This window comes from Anas acuta, chromosome 12 (assembly GCF_963932015.1).
Source record: "Anas acuta chromosome 12, bAnaAcu1.1, whole genome shotgun sequence".
NCBI classification, from domain to species: Eukaryota; Metazoa; Chordata; class Aves; order Anseriformes; family Anatidae; genus Anas; species Anas acuta.
The window spans coordinates 3,055,472-3,073,385 of NC_088990.1; the positions used below are offsets into that span (position 1 = coordinate 3,055,472).

General features: G+C 52.2%; 1 protein-coding gene across 1 annotated transcript in view; it reads left to right on the forward strand.

Moving 5' to 3' along the window:
• Positions 1–17,456, forward strand: part of IGDCC3 (immunoglobulin superfamily DCC subclass member 3) — an 84,907-nt gene extending 67,451 nt beyond the window's left edge. Inside the window, exons 8-14 of the mRNA XM_068696416.1 lie at positions 1,429–1,676; positions 2,035–2,199; positions 7,181–7,369; positions 7,599–7,703; positions 8,570–8,708; positions 9,162–9,369; positions 9,479–17,456. Coding sequence (XP_068552517.1) covers positions 1,429–1,676; positions 2,035–2,199; positions 7,181–7,369; positions 7,599–7,703; positions 8,570–8,708; positions 9,162–9,369; positions 9,479–9,634 — 1,210 coding nt within the window. The 3' untranslated portion in view covers positions 9,635–17,456. The remainder of the gene's footprint in view (positions 1–1,428; positions 1,677–2,034; positions 2,200–7,180; positions 7,370–7,598; positions 7,704–8,569; positions 8,709–9,161; positions 9,370–9,478) is intronic.
• The last annotated feature ends 458 nt before the right edge of the window (positions 17,457–17,914 follow it).

Consider the following 17,914-nt stretch of genomic DNA (forward strand, 5'->3'; position numbering starts at 1 on the left):
TCCTGGACAGCTTGAGGCTGCTCTCGACGTGCGTGCCAGCCCAGCCTGGCTGCTCCCGGTGCCCAGATGCGCAGCGGCGGTGCGAAAATAATCGTGGCATTGACGGCGCGGGGGGAAACGCCGCCGCTCTCTGCTCACATCTGCTTCGTGCAGGGCTGCGAGTGCAGCTTTTGGACTTTATAATCCTTCTGCCTCCTGCCATCTGCCCTCGCAGGAGCCGGGCTTTGCTGGCACACTTGAGCCACCCATCGGGTCTCTCCTCCCGCCGCCCCCTCCCCGCTCTGGCTCTCTCCTCCCATTTATTCAGCTCCGTTGAGCCTGTGGCTATCGGGGCTTAGGGCTGATTCTCTAAAATCACCATATCAGCTGAAAAGATCACATTTGATATTCCATTTACAATGTTACCAAGGAAACAAAGGCCCAGGACATAAATAGATGACTGTTAAACATTTGCTCGCTCACCATGGCCCCGACAATTTGCGAGGCAGAAATACAAATGTTAAATCAACAGCAATAATAAATTTTAATGCAGGGAGCCCAATATTTTGCTGCAATTAGAAGCAGCATTCATTCTGCCATACAGGCGGGGGCAAGTTATTTATCATCTCCACCTCCCGTGTTTCACCTGCATAAAAGGCGGCTTTGGTGATGACTCCCCCAAAGCCTTGAAGTGCCCCTCAGATCAGCAGAGGTGTAGGGATATCCAAACGGGACTAAGAGCATCATAAGCCTAATTTATTACCTTCCTGAGCTCCTGCCTTAAGGCTGCTACAAAATCTCCAGCAGTAAAAGATGGAAAACAGTGTGGGGAGACTTCCCCCAGCCCCATGCCTTGGCCAGGAGATGCGCTGGGTTTTTATTTACGGGGTCTTGTGCCTGCTGAATTCTCACAAATCGAATCGTTTTGTTCCAGGCTGGGTTTCAGGAAGAGAGCTAAGCCCTGGAGAGCACAGAGCTGTTGCTGATGGGTCTCTGTTTGTAAATAAATGTTCTTAAGACAAGCTGTTTTGCACACTGAATGGCAAGATAGCGCCAAAGTGCTGCGCATTTATTTCGGAGTCAGTGCTGGCTGCTGTGGTTTTCAAGGTCCTGGGCTGGCCCTGACATTGCCCAGCCGTGTTCAGAAGGGTGTGAGGTGCCCACGTGTGCATGGGGTCTGCTCCTGTTCTTGTCTGCATCCCAAGTGCAATCCTGGAGTTCAGGATGGAGACAATCTGCCCCTCTTGAGGTCAGGGAAATGCCACATCCACCTCCTGAGCTTTTATTTCCCAAAAAAACACCACCCTGCAGCTTCCTGGGGTCACCGTGTGCGTGGGTCTGGAAACGGAGGCTTGTAGGACACCCTACCCTCACAGCCTCAACTGGAGGGGGGGACTCGTGCTGCAGATCACTCAGTGGGATGCTTTTCCCTCTCGTGTCCCCACGCAGCACCCTCTCCATCTACGGGATCAACCAGGCGGACGAGGCCATCTACCAGTGCATCGCCGAGAACAGCGCCGGCTCCACGCAGGCCAGCGCCCGCCTGACGGTGCTGTGGGCGGACGGGCTGCCGGGGCCTCCGCAGGCCGTGAGGGCCGAGACGGTGTCTGCAACCACCATCCAGGTGTCGTGGAAGGAGCCCCTCCAGAACACCAAGGAGATCATCGGCTACGTGCTGCACATTCGCAAGGCTGCGGGTACGTCTCCGGCTTCCTCGGCCTTGGCAGAATCAAGGCGCGAGGCCCAGCGGGTGAGGCAGGACTGCACTGTAGTAGGTGGTGCTGCCATGTCCTCCGTCACCCCTCTGTTTCTAAAAGACAGAAATGAGGCAGTAACGGTGATATAAACACCAAAAAAAATGGGGAAAGTGGAGCTGCACAGTCAAATCTTGCTGCTCACTTAGGTCTCTGGCAAAGCACACAGAAACGTAAGCAGAAAAGGGTCTGGGCAGGTCCAGGTCCACGTTAGGGACCAGAATTACTGCTTGCTGCATCTCTTCAGTCCATTTAGCTCTTGCAAAGCCTAACGCAGCTCTCTTCTTTCTTCCCACTTCAGATCCCGTGGAGATGGAGTACCAGGAGGCTGTTAGCAAGAGCACCTTCCAGCAGCTGGTGACGGATTTAGAGCCCTCCACCAGCTACAGCTTTTATATAAAGGCTTACACCTCCCGCGGTGCCAGCAAGGCCTCAGAAGTCACAGTGGTGAGCACGCTGGGAGAAGGTAAGGGACGCTTTGCACTTGGGCCATCAGATGCTAAATCCTGCTGTGCGTAGCAGCGGCGCCAGTCACCCCCAGACCCTCTCTGAGTGCCTTGGCACACAGCCTGTGTTGTCGCTGCTCCTTGTTCCCACTCCTCACACCCTGGGTCGTTGTGTGAAGCTCACTTGTACAGGGGCATCGCCTGATGGCCTTAAACGTGGCGTTACCTCTCACAGCTTGTGTTGCTGTGAGTGCAAGTCGATCCTTTCCGCCGTCTGGTCGTGTATTGCAGCTGCTGTGGGCTTTCCCTAAACCGCTTGCTAAATGCAGAGTTCCTGTTCCAGAAATGTCTCAGCTTCCTCCAGCAGCTCTGGTACTTACGGTTCTTACTTTATAGGTACTACACCTTTCTGAATGTAAATTTTGTTCTGCTCTACCCTGGAGAAAACACACCGAGCTGAGCCATCCTGACCCCCAAGTCCCCGCCTTGGAGCAGCCCTGATTCAGTGGGAAGTTACAGTGGTCTCCAAGGCTTTTCCCTGCCTTGGCCTCCCAGCTGTGGCTACCAGTTTGCTTCCCCAGTAAGAAGTGGGTGCTCTGATGCAGGGCACTTGCCTACAAACCACAGTCCCAGTGTGATCTGTCAAACATCATCCCTCTGGCAGCAGCATCGTAGGAACATTTTCCTCGTCTCGTGTGCCCCTCCAGCACCTCTGAATCCTGTCTTGTCTCACTTACTGAGAGTAATTTCCTAGGAGGACTGCATTATTCTCATAAACACTCAGTAATTAGGAATTTGCAGCAGAGAGGACATGAGGATGTGATTTAGGATTAGGAGTGCACTGGCTTCCAGGTGGGAGATCCAGCCCTCCTTCCATCTTCAGCTGCTGCAGATGTTACTGCAGCATTGAGGCAACGCCGCCAATAAATCCTTGTCCTGCGAGTTTATTTCCTTGGTACTCCACAGGGAATCAGTCACCCTTTGAGTTTGTTTTTCCTTCCAATTTAGAGGCAGAGGGATTGGCTAAGCTAAAACTTGAAACTCCTTGACCCGACACTCTGAGTTCAGCTACTGGAGCTAAAAGCCAGCCATGCTTCATGGAGTCTGGTGTTTCTGCAGGAATTTGGGTCAAGCGAGATAGGACTTTTGGTCATTATTACCTTCAATCACGACAGGAATAGTTAAGTATCTGGTAATGGGATCATAAATTTCCTGGCTCTCTAAAAATTTAAGGCATCGTTGTCCTGCTCTACTAGCCTTTAAGGTCTTATTCTGTGTAATGAAGCTTCAGCAATGAGCTACATGTGCAGGGTGGACAGACTGTCCTGGCTGAAATCACTCAACCCAGCTCGGGTTTGCATCCTAGGGAAATAAAAAGAGATTTCAAAGCCCAATTCTGGCTTGATCCTTAGGCAGGCAGGGTGCAGGGGGCTTTGCTTGTTTGCTTTGCTTTCCTGGTTGCTCACAGAGCTGGGAGCAGGTCAGGGAGCCAGGGACCAGCAGTTTTTGCCACCAAATTAAGGTTTCTTTGCAGATATGCCTCTTTTCAAGCTGTTTTGCCCTGTGTCTTCCTGAGACACACGAGGGGGCTGCGAGCCCTTGTCTTAGGGGAGCTCCTGAGTGCGTGGTCAGAGCCCCGCGTGCCACAGCGCTGCTGTGTGCTGCTTGGCCTGGAAGGGGTGTGGGGGCTGATTTGGGCTGCCGAGGATGGCTCAGCTCTGCAGAGCCTGGGCAGCATCTGTTGGAGTTCCTGCAAAGGTGCTGGCAGCTGGGGATGGGTCTGAATTACCTCGTCATTGCCTTGCTGTGCGGGTGTGGGCCTTGGGAGCAGGATGCTCCCGGCTTTGGTGGTCAGCTTTGCAGGACTGGTAATATGCTGAGAGATTGGCTGAAGATTTTAATGCTTTCTGAAAGTGCAGTGCTTGTTCCTTTGTGACCAGTGATAGTTTGGATGAAAAGCAGGCGAGATGCTATAGGGAAACCAAGCAAGTTAACCTTGTCCTCCCTAAATGTCTCTTGCTAGAAAGGTCTTCTCGTCTCCTCCCTGTCGTTCCCCTTTCCCCAGGACTGGCTAGGAGCAGGGTCCCAAGGGTCCTGCAGGGATTTCTCTGGATAGACGGGGAGCCTTCCCCGTGGCAAACCCCTTGACTGCCTCGCTTTGGCAATCGAATGCTTCTCTGTGAGCTCGTGTGCCCGGCTCGGGGCCTCCTTTCCGCCATTTCACGAATGCTGTGGTGTTTTTAATCTCAAACTATATCCGCTTCATTAAGCAGCACACGCTCCTGTTCTTGTCTTTTAATGCTTTTTAGGGTTTTCTCCAGGACTTTTTGACATTTCTCTAGGATGAAGACCGTTCCTTTAGTCTCCTTCGGCTAAAGACGCCTTCAAGAAGAAAGTTGAAATGACCTGGGGAAAATTCCAAACAGCACGGAAGAGGAAAACAAGTACCCCAGCCCTTAGCATGAGGGAGGTGCCTTATTTATATTAGAAACATGCTGTGTTTTATATATACTTCTGTGAAGCACCTACACACTCGTGTGTGTACATATATTTATGCACACACAGATATAATCCACCTGTATACACTTATTTGTGTAATAACATTATAAACAGCACGTGCTCTACAAGTGCCTACATATAATCAGTATTTACATATATATATATATATATACTCAGAGTTTGAATAAATACTATATATTTCGTACTTTGAAGGAGAGGTATTCTTGTGGTTTTTATTAAATGTAAGGCTCTGCAACCGTAAAATAAAGCCGACTCTTCGCAAATCAGGATGGCCCACGTTAGTGTTTCTTTGTCCATGGGATGATGCCATCTCCCTTTCCGTGGCGTTTTCACTGATGATTCAGAAAATGATTGCTCTAAGCAAGGGGCCCGCTTCTCAGAGGGGTGATCCAGGCAATTCCTAATTTTACCCTAATGGGAATTGGGAGAAAAAAAAAATATATTATTCCATTGGATTAAAAAAGGATGAGGACTTGGGAAGAATGATACACTCTGGTATAAATGGAATTTGCTCTGTGTTTTGCCACCTAGAAATGGCTAAGCACAGCCTTCCCATCAATGAAAAGCACGTCGGAATAAATCCTAGCCAGAGGAAATGTTCCTGTCCCTTTTTTTCCCCGTTGGCAGCACTCAGGCAGGGTGGGATCTCGCTAACCTGAGCAAGGACAGCTGCTCACTGATCTTTTGTCCTGCGTTCACATGCAGAAGCTCACCAGCCAGCAGGGACTCGTTCCTCTCCTGATGCATCAGGAACAGCCCTGCAGCCCGCCAAGGCTCGGAGGAGGAGGGCATCTCTTTGGGAAGAGCTTTCCCCGACCCTCCTGCTCACCAGGAGAGATGTCTTCCCCTAAATCCTGCTCCTGGTGACCGGGAAAAGGCCGACCAGCACGCTGTACCGCTTTGACTTTGCTGTTAAATTGAGGAAGTGCCCTTTTGAGCTCTTGTCAGCGTTAGATTGACACGACCGCATTTCATCAGCTTTCCAACATCGCTCACTAAATGGCTGTGCTGAACTCCGTGCCAAAGGACAGCGTCGAGGCCAGGTTTTCACTGCTCATCGTTTAGAGCCCCTGTGGGGAAAACAAGACAAAAAGCAGCGTCGGTGCAGTGCAAGCCCAGCAGTCCTTATACTTGGGCTATTCTGAGCTTATAATCACTTGGGACTGGAAAATAGCTCTGCCTCAAAGCCTTCTCTTGGCCAGAGGCTGGTGGAGAAGTGGAGCTGTTGTTCTGCTCTGTGCTTTTTCTGCTGGGTTTAGCCAAGCTCGCTGCCTGGGGCAGCAGTGCCTAAAATCCCGAGCAGGAGCAGAGCCCGTGGGCAAGGCAGACCCTGCAGAACCTGGTGCCATCCGCCCTCCGAATGGTGCAAAAGGCTCAGGAATTGATGGGAGCATCTGGCCTGGGGCTGTTTGGTGGAAATGAAGTGAAAAAATCATCAGTGAGAGGTCCTGCTGAGCCACGGCTCTGCGCTGATGTGCTCGGTGTGAGAGAAAGGGAGGGTGAGGGGAAGGAAGATGCTTGGGGAAACGTTGTCCTGCCTGCCACTGCTCTGCACAGTTTTGTGCAGAACCAGCTTTGGAAAAGCCACGTATTGAGTCAGAAGAAATCTGGCTCTGGTTTGCAAAGCTTTGCCTCTCAGCCCAGGCTGAGGGGGCAGGAGGGGGTCGGGCAGCTCTTGAGGGACCTATGGACAAAGTGGCACTGACACCTTGCTGCTGTACACCCCGAGAATGAGGGCAGGATTTTGGGGTGTTGACCGGGCTGGTACAGACCATAGGAAAGGTTGTCCTTTGACTCAGGCCTCGGTGACACCGGGCAGCAGCAGGGACATCTTCCCAGCTAAATCCCCGGGCGCCCCTAAGGCCAGGTAAGTGCCTGCCTGCCGAAATGGGCAGCACCAGAGTAACCTCAGGCTGCTCAGGTAGTTAGGGCCGTTGCTGAAGATGTCCCAGTTCTCTCCTCCATCCCCAGCACAGAATCAGAAACCTCCTTCCGAAAGCTGATGGGAGAGCGAGCTCCCAAACACCCTGCAAGGCAGCGCAGGAGCCTCATACGCTCAGCCAGGCAGGAGGATATTTCACCGCCTGCTTTTCAAGACGGATGTCTCCGGCTCCATCCCTTCTGGTTCCTTCCTCCCGCGGGGATTAATCACTCTGAAAGGTCCTCGCTGCCCTCGAGGCGAGGGCAGAAAAGTGGAATTTGGGAATGCGATTCCAAAGTGGCTGCATTCCTGCCCTGACCCGAGGGGGCCGAGCATCAAATTGCAACCCGAGTGTAAAAGTAGCCTCTTTGCTTGCTGAGCGGAGCGTAGGAAACCTTTGGAAACTCACACGGCTCCCTGAAGACATTCAAAGCTGTTAAAGCAGGGTCTGGTCTAATCTGATTTTCTCAAACTCACCCAGCACATTCTTTGGTGCAGTGGCTGCAGGGCAATGCTGGGGGGGAATTTCTCACCCCGCCGTCTTTCTCTCTCTGTTTCAGTCCCAGCCATGCCGTCCCTCTTCATTAAAGTCATTAACAGCACTGCTGTCCAGGCCACGTGGGAGCCCTCCATCAAACTGGGCCAGCACGAAGGCTTCAAGCTCTTCTACCGCAAAGTCCACCTCTCCCAGTACACGGGCCCGGTGCTCCTGGCCAGCAACATAACGGCGTACAACATTACCCACCTGGGTGAGTCCAGTGACAGCTTCATCCCTGTCACTTCCCGACCCCAAGTTTTTGGGTGCTTTTCCACCCAAAAGAGAGGTTTTTACACACCACAGAGGTGGTGCGAGCTTGCCTTGTGACTCGCTAGCAGCATCTTGTGTGTTGGGTTAGGCGTGGTTCCTAAATACCTGCCTCCCTGGGGAGATAACGCCAATGAGCAAGGCTGAATTACCCTTCTTATGTCTCAAAACAGATGCGTCGGTGGTGTACGAAGTCAAACTCCTCGCCTACAACCAGCACGGGGATGGAAATTCAACCGTCCGCTTCGTGTCCTTGAGGGAAACCGTGGAGAGGCCAGGTAGGACGGGCCGTCCTTCTCGGTGGTGGGTCGTGGGAACTGATCTGGAGGAGAGCAGCAAGGTGTGACTCTGACAGTACACCTGATATCAGACACCATCGCTTTCAGTCCCTGTATTTTCAGCATGACGAGGTGAAACTGCGTGGGGTTGGTAGGGTGGCTTCCTTGCCACGAGGCCGCGCAGCTCCTTTGTCAAGGCGAGGTGTGCATGCTGCCAGTGGTGACTCGCTCCCAGTTGCCCCTCGTTAGCCTTAGAAGCCAACACCTCTTTGCAGCACAGTTCAGCCCCGTAACTTTTTCACCGTGGGGGAGAGGACGAGCCCGATGCTTCCACAATTGCCAGTTTTGTCCCCCAAGTTTGAGCCAGAAGTGAGGCCGTGAAAATCAACAAAGCTCCAAGCGTTAGCTAAGAGCTGCTGTCCTCAGGTGAGATGTGGTGCACCGAGGTCTTTGCTCTTCTGGAGCTGCCTTGGATCTTTTGAGCTTCTCTGGTGAAGAGGAGGGAGGCCGTGTGGCTTTGGAAGGAGAGGGGCTGCAGCGCGTGAGCATGACATTGCGAGGCAGGAGAGAGGAAATCTCTAGAGGGAATCTCTGACCGATCACACCTTTCATACCCATCTATGTGTAAAAAACATCCTGCTGCTCTTGGAGTCCCTTTAAGCCTTCCAGAGGGAATATCTCCGGGAGACAGTTATTGCTGCTCTATCTGTGTTGCAGTAAATTACTCCTCTGGTTGGCAGCTGCCGCGCTCACCGGCACCTCCTGCCTCGCAGGAGAGGGAGGCTCAGCCTTTGAAGCCCCCCAAAGGTGGACAAGCAGCAGGAAAGCAGCACCGCTGACCCCTCCTCTCCCCTTTCCTCTGGCAGCGCTGAACCCCCCCTGTGACTGCATGAAGGACGAGCAGAACAATAAAACCTCCACGACGGGTATCATCATCGGCATCCACATCGGCGTCACGTGCATCATATTCTGCGTCCTTTTCCTCATGTTTGGCTACAGAGGAAGGTAGGAGCTGCTCACCGGGGCAGGTTTTCCCCCCCCCGGTACAATGACAGGCTGTTTTCCGTGCACATCCCACAGCGTGCAATCGCACAGCCCAGCTCCTGGGAATGCCACCACGCAGCTGCTGTTTGCAGAACGGTCTCTGCCTTATTCCTAGGCATGCAGACCCCACAGGCTTCTCCAAATACATTATAAGAGACCCTACATCAGCTCTGGTCCCTGCCAAGGGAGCTGGTACTTCCTGGGAACATCAATATTTCTGCTCTGGCCAGCCCTGATCCTCCCTGCAAACCAAAAGCCCTTCTGCAGCGAGTGGAAGAGACGTAGCTTTTTAGGAAGGATTTAAGGAATTTAAGGAAGGCAGCAGAGAAATAAGGCAAATACAGGCTTGAGGGAAGGAAAGGAGGAGAGGCACCAGCTTTGCTCGCCCTCAGGCTATGCCTCGTTATTTTCCAGGCTGCTGATGTGTAAAAATGTGCAGGAGCAGCTGTCGACCCCGCAGATCCCGAGGAGCCAGAGGAGCGCCGCGGGGCTGGTTCTGAACGGGGCCGCCCGCAGGGACAGGGACGAGAGGGACTTGACCGGGAAGCAGCTGGACATGAACGAGCTGGAGAGGTTATTCCCAGCAGCACCCTGCCGGGAGCAGCAGGACAAGGGAACAACGGTAAGCACAGTGGCGAGGGGTTGGGGGCACACCACAAAACACAAACACGTCTAAGAGCATCAGGGACCTGCCACCATCCCTGAATTATTTCCCCTTTCTCTCCTCCCAGCCTTCTCGCAGCCCGCCTGCCGACACGCAGATCTCCACGCTGCCCTTGGACGAGTTCAGCATCATCGAGGAGCAGCCAGAGCCTCCCCAAAAAAGCCCCTGCGGTGGCAGCCCCGCTGCTGCGGCCCCCCACCCCATTCCCACCCATGAAGGATAAACCTGCCAAGGCTCGAACCCTCGTGGAGGAGCTACCAGAAACCAAAACCGCGGCTGGCGACGTCTTTAGGATGATTTCCTCAAATCTCAGGTCAATTGAAGATTTCTACGGTCTGATTGTTATTTTTTTGTTTTGCTTTATTTTTTTATATATATATATATATATAAATATATATATATGTGTGTGTGTACAGCCTTTTGGAAACTCTGTGAAGTTTGTCATTCCGACCTGTCTCAGGCCTCTTGGTGCGTTTCTTTCGACGATGGCTTTACCAAGGCTGGTCACCATGGATTTTTCCCACTGCTGCTAAGTAAAAGACTCCTTGGCAGAGTCTGGCAAACTCTCCCATCCCTGACATTTTTGGGGATCCAGTGGGGCCTCGTCCTCTTGGCATCACAGACTTCTTCCCGCTCAGCAGCTTTAGGACTACTTTTTGGATCTATTTTTTATGTTGAGAAGACTGGATTCGGAGAAACCCTTCGAACTTGACTCCAAAAATCGAGGCCTGGGAAGGCCGTCTTTCCATGGATTTGATGATTTTGTACACTTTTGCTATTTCTCAGGATACTTTTTTGCTGAATGACTCTATATAATATGGAAAAAAAAAAAAAGAAAAAAAAAAGTGTGTCAAAGGAGGCCTGCCTGAGGGCTACTGAAAGACTTGGACAAAACAACCCGAGTGAAATCAGAACCTACCTCAACCGGAATGAATGTCTTCTGGGGAGCAGAAATGCCTGCGTCTTCCTTCGTGTTCAGAAACGAGCAGCGGAGCACTTGGTCAGTACAAGCTTGGTCCTACCTCAGCAGTCACGCTCTGTTCCTGCCGCGTCGTCGTTTTTTGTTGTCGTCGTTCCCGTGTAAAGCACTTCCAAACCTTGAAAGCAATGTTCTACCTCAAGCGTGAGAGAAAGTTGTGTGTGTGCGTTTTTCCCCCCTCCCCAAACACCCCAAATCCTGCCTCCTCCATCCGGCCCCGTGGAGGGCCGGCGTCCGGCAGCGCTCGCGCTGACGCCTCGCTGGTCGTATGAGCTTTACTTGCAGGCACGGTGGGATTTCGCCGGGTGGAGATTTTGTATCCTGGTTTTTACTTTAAAGACTGTTGGGGCCGTGATGGATGTGTGGCTGCTGGTGCCCCGCAGCTCGCCGGCACCGTTGTTCCTGATGGAAGCCCCAAATGTCAGCCTCAGCCCGTCCTGGGTGCTTTTGGGCTGGGTTTTGGGGTCTCTTCTGTGCCAGGGCCAAGGCACCCCCACCCCATTAGCTTGCCACCCTCAAGGCCGATTCCCCCAGGCTGGTTTATGGCGTGTGCCAGCACCACGAGGCACCGCGGCGAGCTGGGAACCCCAACGTCACCGTCTTGTCCCTTCAAAGCCCACCCTGCCACCAGGAGCTCTTCGTGGAAACCTTGACCCAGCACTTCCAGACCCCGCTGAGATGCTGCTGAGCTCCTCCAGCGTATTCTCAGCCAGCAGGGCTCATCCCCAGGCGGGCATGGCCAAAGGATGGACCCATCCTCACCGGGCTCGCTTCTCCGTGGAGGACGAGGCGAGGAGGGGGCGATGCAGGACAGGATCCAACGCTGGAGGACGCTGGGGGCTGCCGGCAGCCACCCACACCCAGGGTGGGCAAAGGGGCTCCCGACACCAAAGAGAGGTTTTGTGCGTGGCCCCCACCAACCCGCCGCCGTTTTGGGGTTTTCCTGGCACGGGGCAGCCCGGCGAGGCCTCGTGAGTCGGTGCGTGAGCGATGACATCCATGGGGTGAGATGGGGGCACGCACAGGGGACGGGGATGTCCGCCAGGCAGAGGGCTGACAATTCCCTACCCCCCGTGTGGATTCGTTAAAACCGGACAAATGTGAGGGTCCGAACTCTTTGTGGAGGTGGTGGTACATCAGGCGTCGCCGTGTTTGCAAAGAAAGGAATCAGGAAAGGAAACGAGTTTTGAGTTTAAAAGAAAGGATCATTGTATTTTTTTAAATGGTACCAGTGGGAGGGTCCCGTGTGTCAGAAGCATCCCCCGTCACCGTCACGTTTGGCAACGGGATGCTCGTTGTGTAAATAACGCGATGTACAGGATGAGAAGGAAAACGTCGCCCTGGGGCTGGGCTGGGGACGGCCGGGGGCTGGATGTGAGCAGGAAAATGTGCTTCCAGGTCAGGTTTGTGCATTAATCCCCCACTCAGCCCCTCCACCGGCCTGGTTCCTGCTCACATCAGCCCTGGGGGACGTGGACGTGTGATGTTGGGCTCGGGGACAGCGTGCGAAGGGCACCGATGGGGCAGGCAGGAGGAGGAGATGCCCACAGCTCCAGCCTGTGGTGCTCACAGCCAGGAGGGTTTCATTTTTGCAGACCCATCAGCTTTTTTTTTTTTTTCACCCACCCCAAAGTTCTTGCTGTGATTCCCAACCCCTCTGTTGACCAACCCAACCGGCCGGCGGCACGGAGTCTGGGTTTCACCAAATTTGGCCAAGGACCGGAGGCTCAGCTCACTCCTGGCCCCCCAAACATTGAGATGGGGATGGAGCTGAGCCCCATCTCCTAAATCTGGGTCCTGACCTCACACCACAGCACCCCAAATCTCCTCCTCCCACCCTGCTCCCGCGTTTCGTGCCGCTGTCTTCGTGCGGAACGGCGGAGCTCGCGCCGGATCAGTACTGTTGCCAAAGTGAACACATGATGTAGAGTAGCTTTCAGCTCAGAGTCCCTGGAGCTGCGAACATGCTATTAATTTAATATCATATTATTGTGATATTGTAATAGTAACAAGTATTTGTCACTACTTCCTTTTATTAAAGGGAAATGCTGTGCCATTTGACTAGCTGAAAATGCGATAGTATGTCGAGAGTAGACTTTTTTTTGTTTTTTTTTTTTTAATAATTATGCAGAAATGTAATGGCTTAAACCAATGCAGATTATGGGTTGGTTTGAGACGCTTGAAGATGGATGTGAATCTTTAAAGACTATTTTTAGACGTTTAGCTTTTCCTCTTTTTGGGGTTTCTTTTACGCTCTTGTCAATCCGTACCGCTGGGACCGATCCGCAGGCCCTGGAGGGCTGAGGCTGGAGGGGGATGCGACCTTCCCTGAATTATCAAAACCTCTCAAGTCTGCAAAATTGGACAAAAAAAGCCCTTGAAACATCCAATTCCAGCTTTGGTCCATCTGTACTCTTCAGTACTCTTGGTGTTTTATCTGCTGGATAATGGGCAGGTGCTGGATCTCGAGCCAGCTGCTGGCAACCACCCCTGTTTTCGGGTCGGAATCGCGTCCTGTAATTTTTTTCCCAATCAAATGAATTCCAGTCATCCAACCCCGCTGCCTTTTCTGGGCAGATCCCAAAACCCTCTCGCTTTTCTGGCTGTGGTGAGATGAAATTGCAGCAAGGAGCAAAGTATCCAAAAGCTGATTTTTTTTTCGGTAACCCATAATGGGCACAACCTATTCTTGGAGCTCTCAAGTTTACCAGAGATGGCTGCTACCTCAGGGCTAGGATCCACGTTGTGTTTAGTTGGACAGGGAATAGTTTTATGCTGTGACAGGGTATTTTCAAGGCTCTTGGATTCAGGTATTTATTTGTCTAACGTACCTTTCTTCTTCCTCGGTCGGTAAAGACGCTGAAATCTTGAAGTGCTGGACCAGTTTGGGGGTTTTCAGGCTTCCACCCATGATTTTTACGCAGCACAGCCCCAGGTTTGTGCACAAGGAAGGACGAGGGACACCGCGAAGCCGAGCAGGATGCTCCTAACTGCATCGACGGCTTTGGTCCTGGTCCGGGTGTGCACAAGCCCACCGGTAATTAGAGAATCAATTAAAAGATGTTTCCACCACCCCTCCCTTAACCAAGTGTGACCGTGCTGGCCGTGGATACCCCACCTCACCTCTCGCTGCCCCAACATTTGGCACCGTCCCCATTGCCCACCCAACAGCCCCGACCCCTCGGCCACCAGTTTTGGGAGCCGAGCCCCCTCCGAGCCGCCTGGCAGCTCTCCCGGCTCGAAAATGGGGAAAAAAGGAAATTAAAAACCTGCAAAAACAAACGGCTGTGGCACGGGGGGAGCGACCGACTGACTTCATCTGTGCAAATGGGGCTTGGGAACGGATCCTTCCCGATGCCGGGCCACTGAAGGCAGGGTAAAACTCCCATCCAGCAACCTGATGCTGGCCAATTTATTTTCCTCCCCCAGCAAATTAAAAAAAAAAAGGGAAGGGGAAAAGGGAAGGGCTCGGTCGGGGCAGTTTCTGGCCCTCACCTCTAGAAACAATTCTGCAGGAGCATCCACCACGGCGGCGGTGTCGGGGCAGTTGCTCTGGGATTACCCCGCAGCAGCCTTCAACCATCGGGATTTTGTGCCAAGGAGGTCAGGGCAAAACCCAGTGGTTTGGGGAACTGCCGGGTTTTCTGGGGCTCTGGGTCTTAGGGAGCAAAGAGGGATTTGGCTTTGGTCATGGTTACATCCTAGGAACTTGCAATATCTTTGTGTGTGTCGTGAAGGAATAACAAAGCCGATGGTGAACCTTTGTCCCGGCCCTCGTCGGAAATCCGCCGTTAAGAGTAATGTTAAAAACCCAAACTGCAAAGCACTTTTCTACTGTTTGTTTTCTACCTTCCTTACTTGGAACTCTCGTGATGTTTGAAATCCCACTGATCCTACGATTGTTAGCTCTGTATAAAAAAGGAAAAAAAAAAAATTAAAAAGTTTTTTTTTTTTTTTGTAGTTTGCTCTGTTTAGATTTTAGCCTGTGGCTACTTGTACAAGAAAAATAAAGCTAGAATAAATGAGAATAGCTCCAGTGTCCGGCCCGAGCCATGCTTTGTTCCTGCCGCAGCGCGTGAATGGCCGCAGCGTGGGAACCACGCGGCGCTCCGGGATTTCGGGAGCTGGGAGGATTTGGCTCCTCTCACCAGCCAGCGGCTCCCAAATCGCAGGTTTTAAGGGCTGAGGGCTGGGTTTTTTAACCATTATTGGAGGCGTGCTGCAGCGTCGGGCACTGGGGATGTGCCTGAGAAACCGAGCACAGGAGGAGGCGGCGCAGCTTTGCCGCTGGATGATGGAGACCTCCGGGGTGCCCCGCTAACCACGGTCCCTTCCTTGTCTCAGCAGAGCTTTGAGCCCCTTCTTCTGATCTCCACCACGCTGAAAATCAGCATTTTCAGCCTCCAAATCTCCCAGGGGAGGAGGGAGCCAGCAGCGGGCGGAGCACGGCTTGTTTTAGGGACTCAGCTGACCCCAACGGGGACACGACCACAACCCTGCCGCCCCCTCAGCTCTTCCTAAAGAGCCTTTCAGTCAGCAGGTGAGCGAGCAGCATCGCTTCAAACAGCTCCCTGAAGCTCCCAGAATGGGTAAATTGCAGCACGGAAGGGCTAAACACACACTTCGTAATAAACACGGGCATAAAAACTGGGTTTATTTCCCGGTGGCAAAGCAAGAGGTGAAGAAAGATCAGAGCTGGTTAACTCCAGGGATTTTCTTGTAAGTTCTGCGAAATGCGGAGCTTCAAATCACAGCTTTGGAGCCGAGGTATTATATAAAGCTCTCGGCTTTCATTAAAAAAGGACTTTCCCTGCCTTCAGAGCAATAAAAAAAAAGCCTCGACGATATTAATCTAAAGTCTTAGAGGGTAAGGAAATAAAAAGAAGCCGAGCAATACTTTTAAATCTCTTTGATTTCTGGCTGTTGGAATTATTAGCAGTCTCAAGAAAAAGTTAACTGAGCGTCCAAAACTCATAATAAATAAAAGAAAAGAAATCTCCTTATGACCACTGCTACTGGGACCACCTGATAACTGCCTCTCCAGCTGTAGGAGCGCTCAGGATGCTCGGGCTGAGTGTTTTGGGATCCCCCAGGCCCCAAACACCCCCAGCCCCCAGCTCGTGGCCAATGGCACCGATCACTGGGTTCCTGCCTCGGGTGGAAACGATGCCCTGGGTATAACCCTGCCAGCACAAGGAGAATTTATAATATCCCATAAACCCCTAACTAGCCAAAAGGTCATCTTAGCGCTAATACAGCTCGGGCATTACGGTTTCATTTGCTGACACTTTTACGAATCCGCCTTTAATTCCGGCACAGCCGCTGTAAAACCTTTACAGCGCTGTTCTCTGCCTCGAAAAATAATCTTTAAAAACCACGAGCTGGAACATCTCCATCAGCACCACGCAGGCTGGGCTGATCCCAACCTCGCGGGGCTCCCACAAAGGGAAAAATTGGGGTCTGGGCACCCTGACCACAGCACATATGGCCAGGGAGTCCTGGCACCCACCCTGCTGGCTTTTAATCATCAGAGTCCTCAAATTTGGGTTTTCAGCCCCATTATGGACGGCTCCCCCCAGCCCTCTGCCGCTGGCCACCTCCCGCCAGGCTGGGTTAAAATTCTCCTAATTTTGTAGGGGATTTCTGCTGGAAACCTCGCGCTGTCCAGAAAGCCGTTTCCTCCGTGCTAAAACGGCCAAATTAGTCTTGCTCGCAGTTGTAAAGGAGCTTGTCTTGTTTATCGAGCGATAAATATAAAGGTACAGTAACTAAATTCATCAGTCCCCAAACACAGCCACCGGGAACGGCCGTTTCCGACATCCAATCTACAACCACATGAATATTTCAGAGCCCTCCTTCCCCTGGGCGCTCGCCTTATCTCTGGAGCCTGGATATTATTTTCTGCTTTTCAGCTTTTTGGATGTATTGGAGGAAATGTCATTATTTGGACCTGTGTGGATTACAGTTGACTTTTCTAAGCCAATTTATATTGGCAAGCTGCTGTTTTTAAACCCCCCTATAAATCACTCCTATGAATTTTAATAATATAATGTGGTTTCAAACATGCTCCCTTAATACGTGACACACTATTACAGCCAGCAATCGCTCCCCAGGTCACGAACTCCGCTTTATCGCTGCTCGTCTGGGTGTGTTTGTGTGTGTTACGGTGCCAAAAGCCCAGCCCTGCTGCCAAAGCCCAGTGGGTTCAATTTTTTCTGACCACCAAAAGCCCCAAAAGCTGGATCTGAGTCGCCCCAGGTACCGGGATGCGCGCAGCTGGTGCTATGGGGTTGGCAGGACCCAGCCCCAACCCCAGCCCCTGGTGCCTCCAAACTGCTCGGGGTGCCAGGTACCATCACAGCACGGTCACCACCCCCAGTCTGAGGGCATTTAAATCATTTTTTTTATCTGAAACTTCACTTTGAGACCAGAAATTTCCTCCCGAGGCAGAGGTGGGGATCCAGCGCTTGGGTGAGACCTGTAGGAGATGTCCGTGAAGGCAAAATTAGGGGATTAGGACTGGTCCCTGGTGTGTCCATTAATAAAGACATAGAGTGCACCCCGAGCAAGAAGGGCTGAGAGGGATGGGGAGCAAAAGCCAGGGCAGAAAGGAGCCCTGAGGAGACCCCTTTGGTGAACCAGGTCGTGGAGCATCTCCCGAGGGTCCTCTGGGACACTTTGGTGCCCCGATGGTGGCTCCGGTGATGTCCCCACCACGGAGATGATCCCTTGGCAAGGAGCTGGGCAAGAGGTTTTAGGACAAACCCACCAGCAGGATGGGGCCAAGGACACCACGATCTCCTCTTTCCCAGCCACTGCTGGCCCGGTGGCACCGACATCTCCATCCCCAAGCAATCGCAGTTTTAAAGCTGCTGGAAAAAAAAAAAATCCAGTTTGTGCAGAGCGCACACGAGCTTCTCAAAGGCTTTGGCTGTGATGATTTAGCCTGCGATGTTGTCACGTTCATCATTAATCTATTTTTTCCCTTTCTGTAACTTAACCTGCGACAAGCAGACATTGTAAGTGCTTGATTTCCCAGGAATAAATTACGGTTTCATAAATGGTATTTTGCTTCGCTGCTCAATTTGCAAGTGAAATGACGCCAATTGCTTTGTTCACAGAATTTTATCCAGCATGAACAATGCCGTCCTCGAGACTTTTTTTTTATTTTTTAACCCTCTGGTTATTTCTGTGTAGGCTGTAACAGGGCTACATGGAGATGCACACTGTGGACCCTATGGATCTGCAGTAGCAGCTACGAAAAAACCTGCCCAAAAATACCTGCGTGGGGAGACCTGGACACGAGGCAAGCCACGCATCGAGCCAACAGCTTCCTATAGAGAAAATAATCCTCCAGATCAGAAATATTTAGTCACCACACACCGGTTTTGAGGGCACCTTTTTGTGCTGTGTGATTTCGGGCTGGGGCTCAGGGTGCGGAGCACGGAGCCAGGGAGAGCTCGGGGCAGCTCGGGGCAGGCCCTGCGCTGATTTTTGGAGGTGGCAGCACCCGGCCTGGTGTGA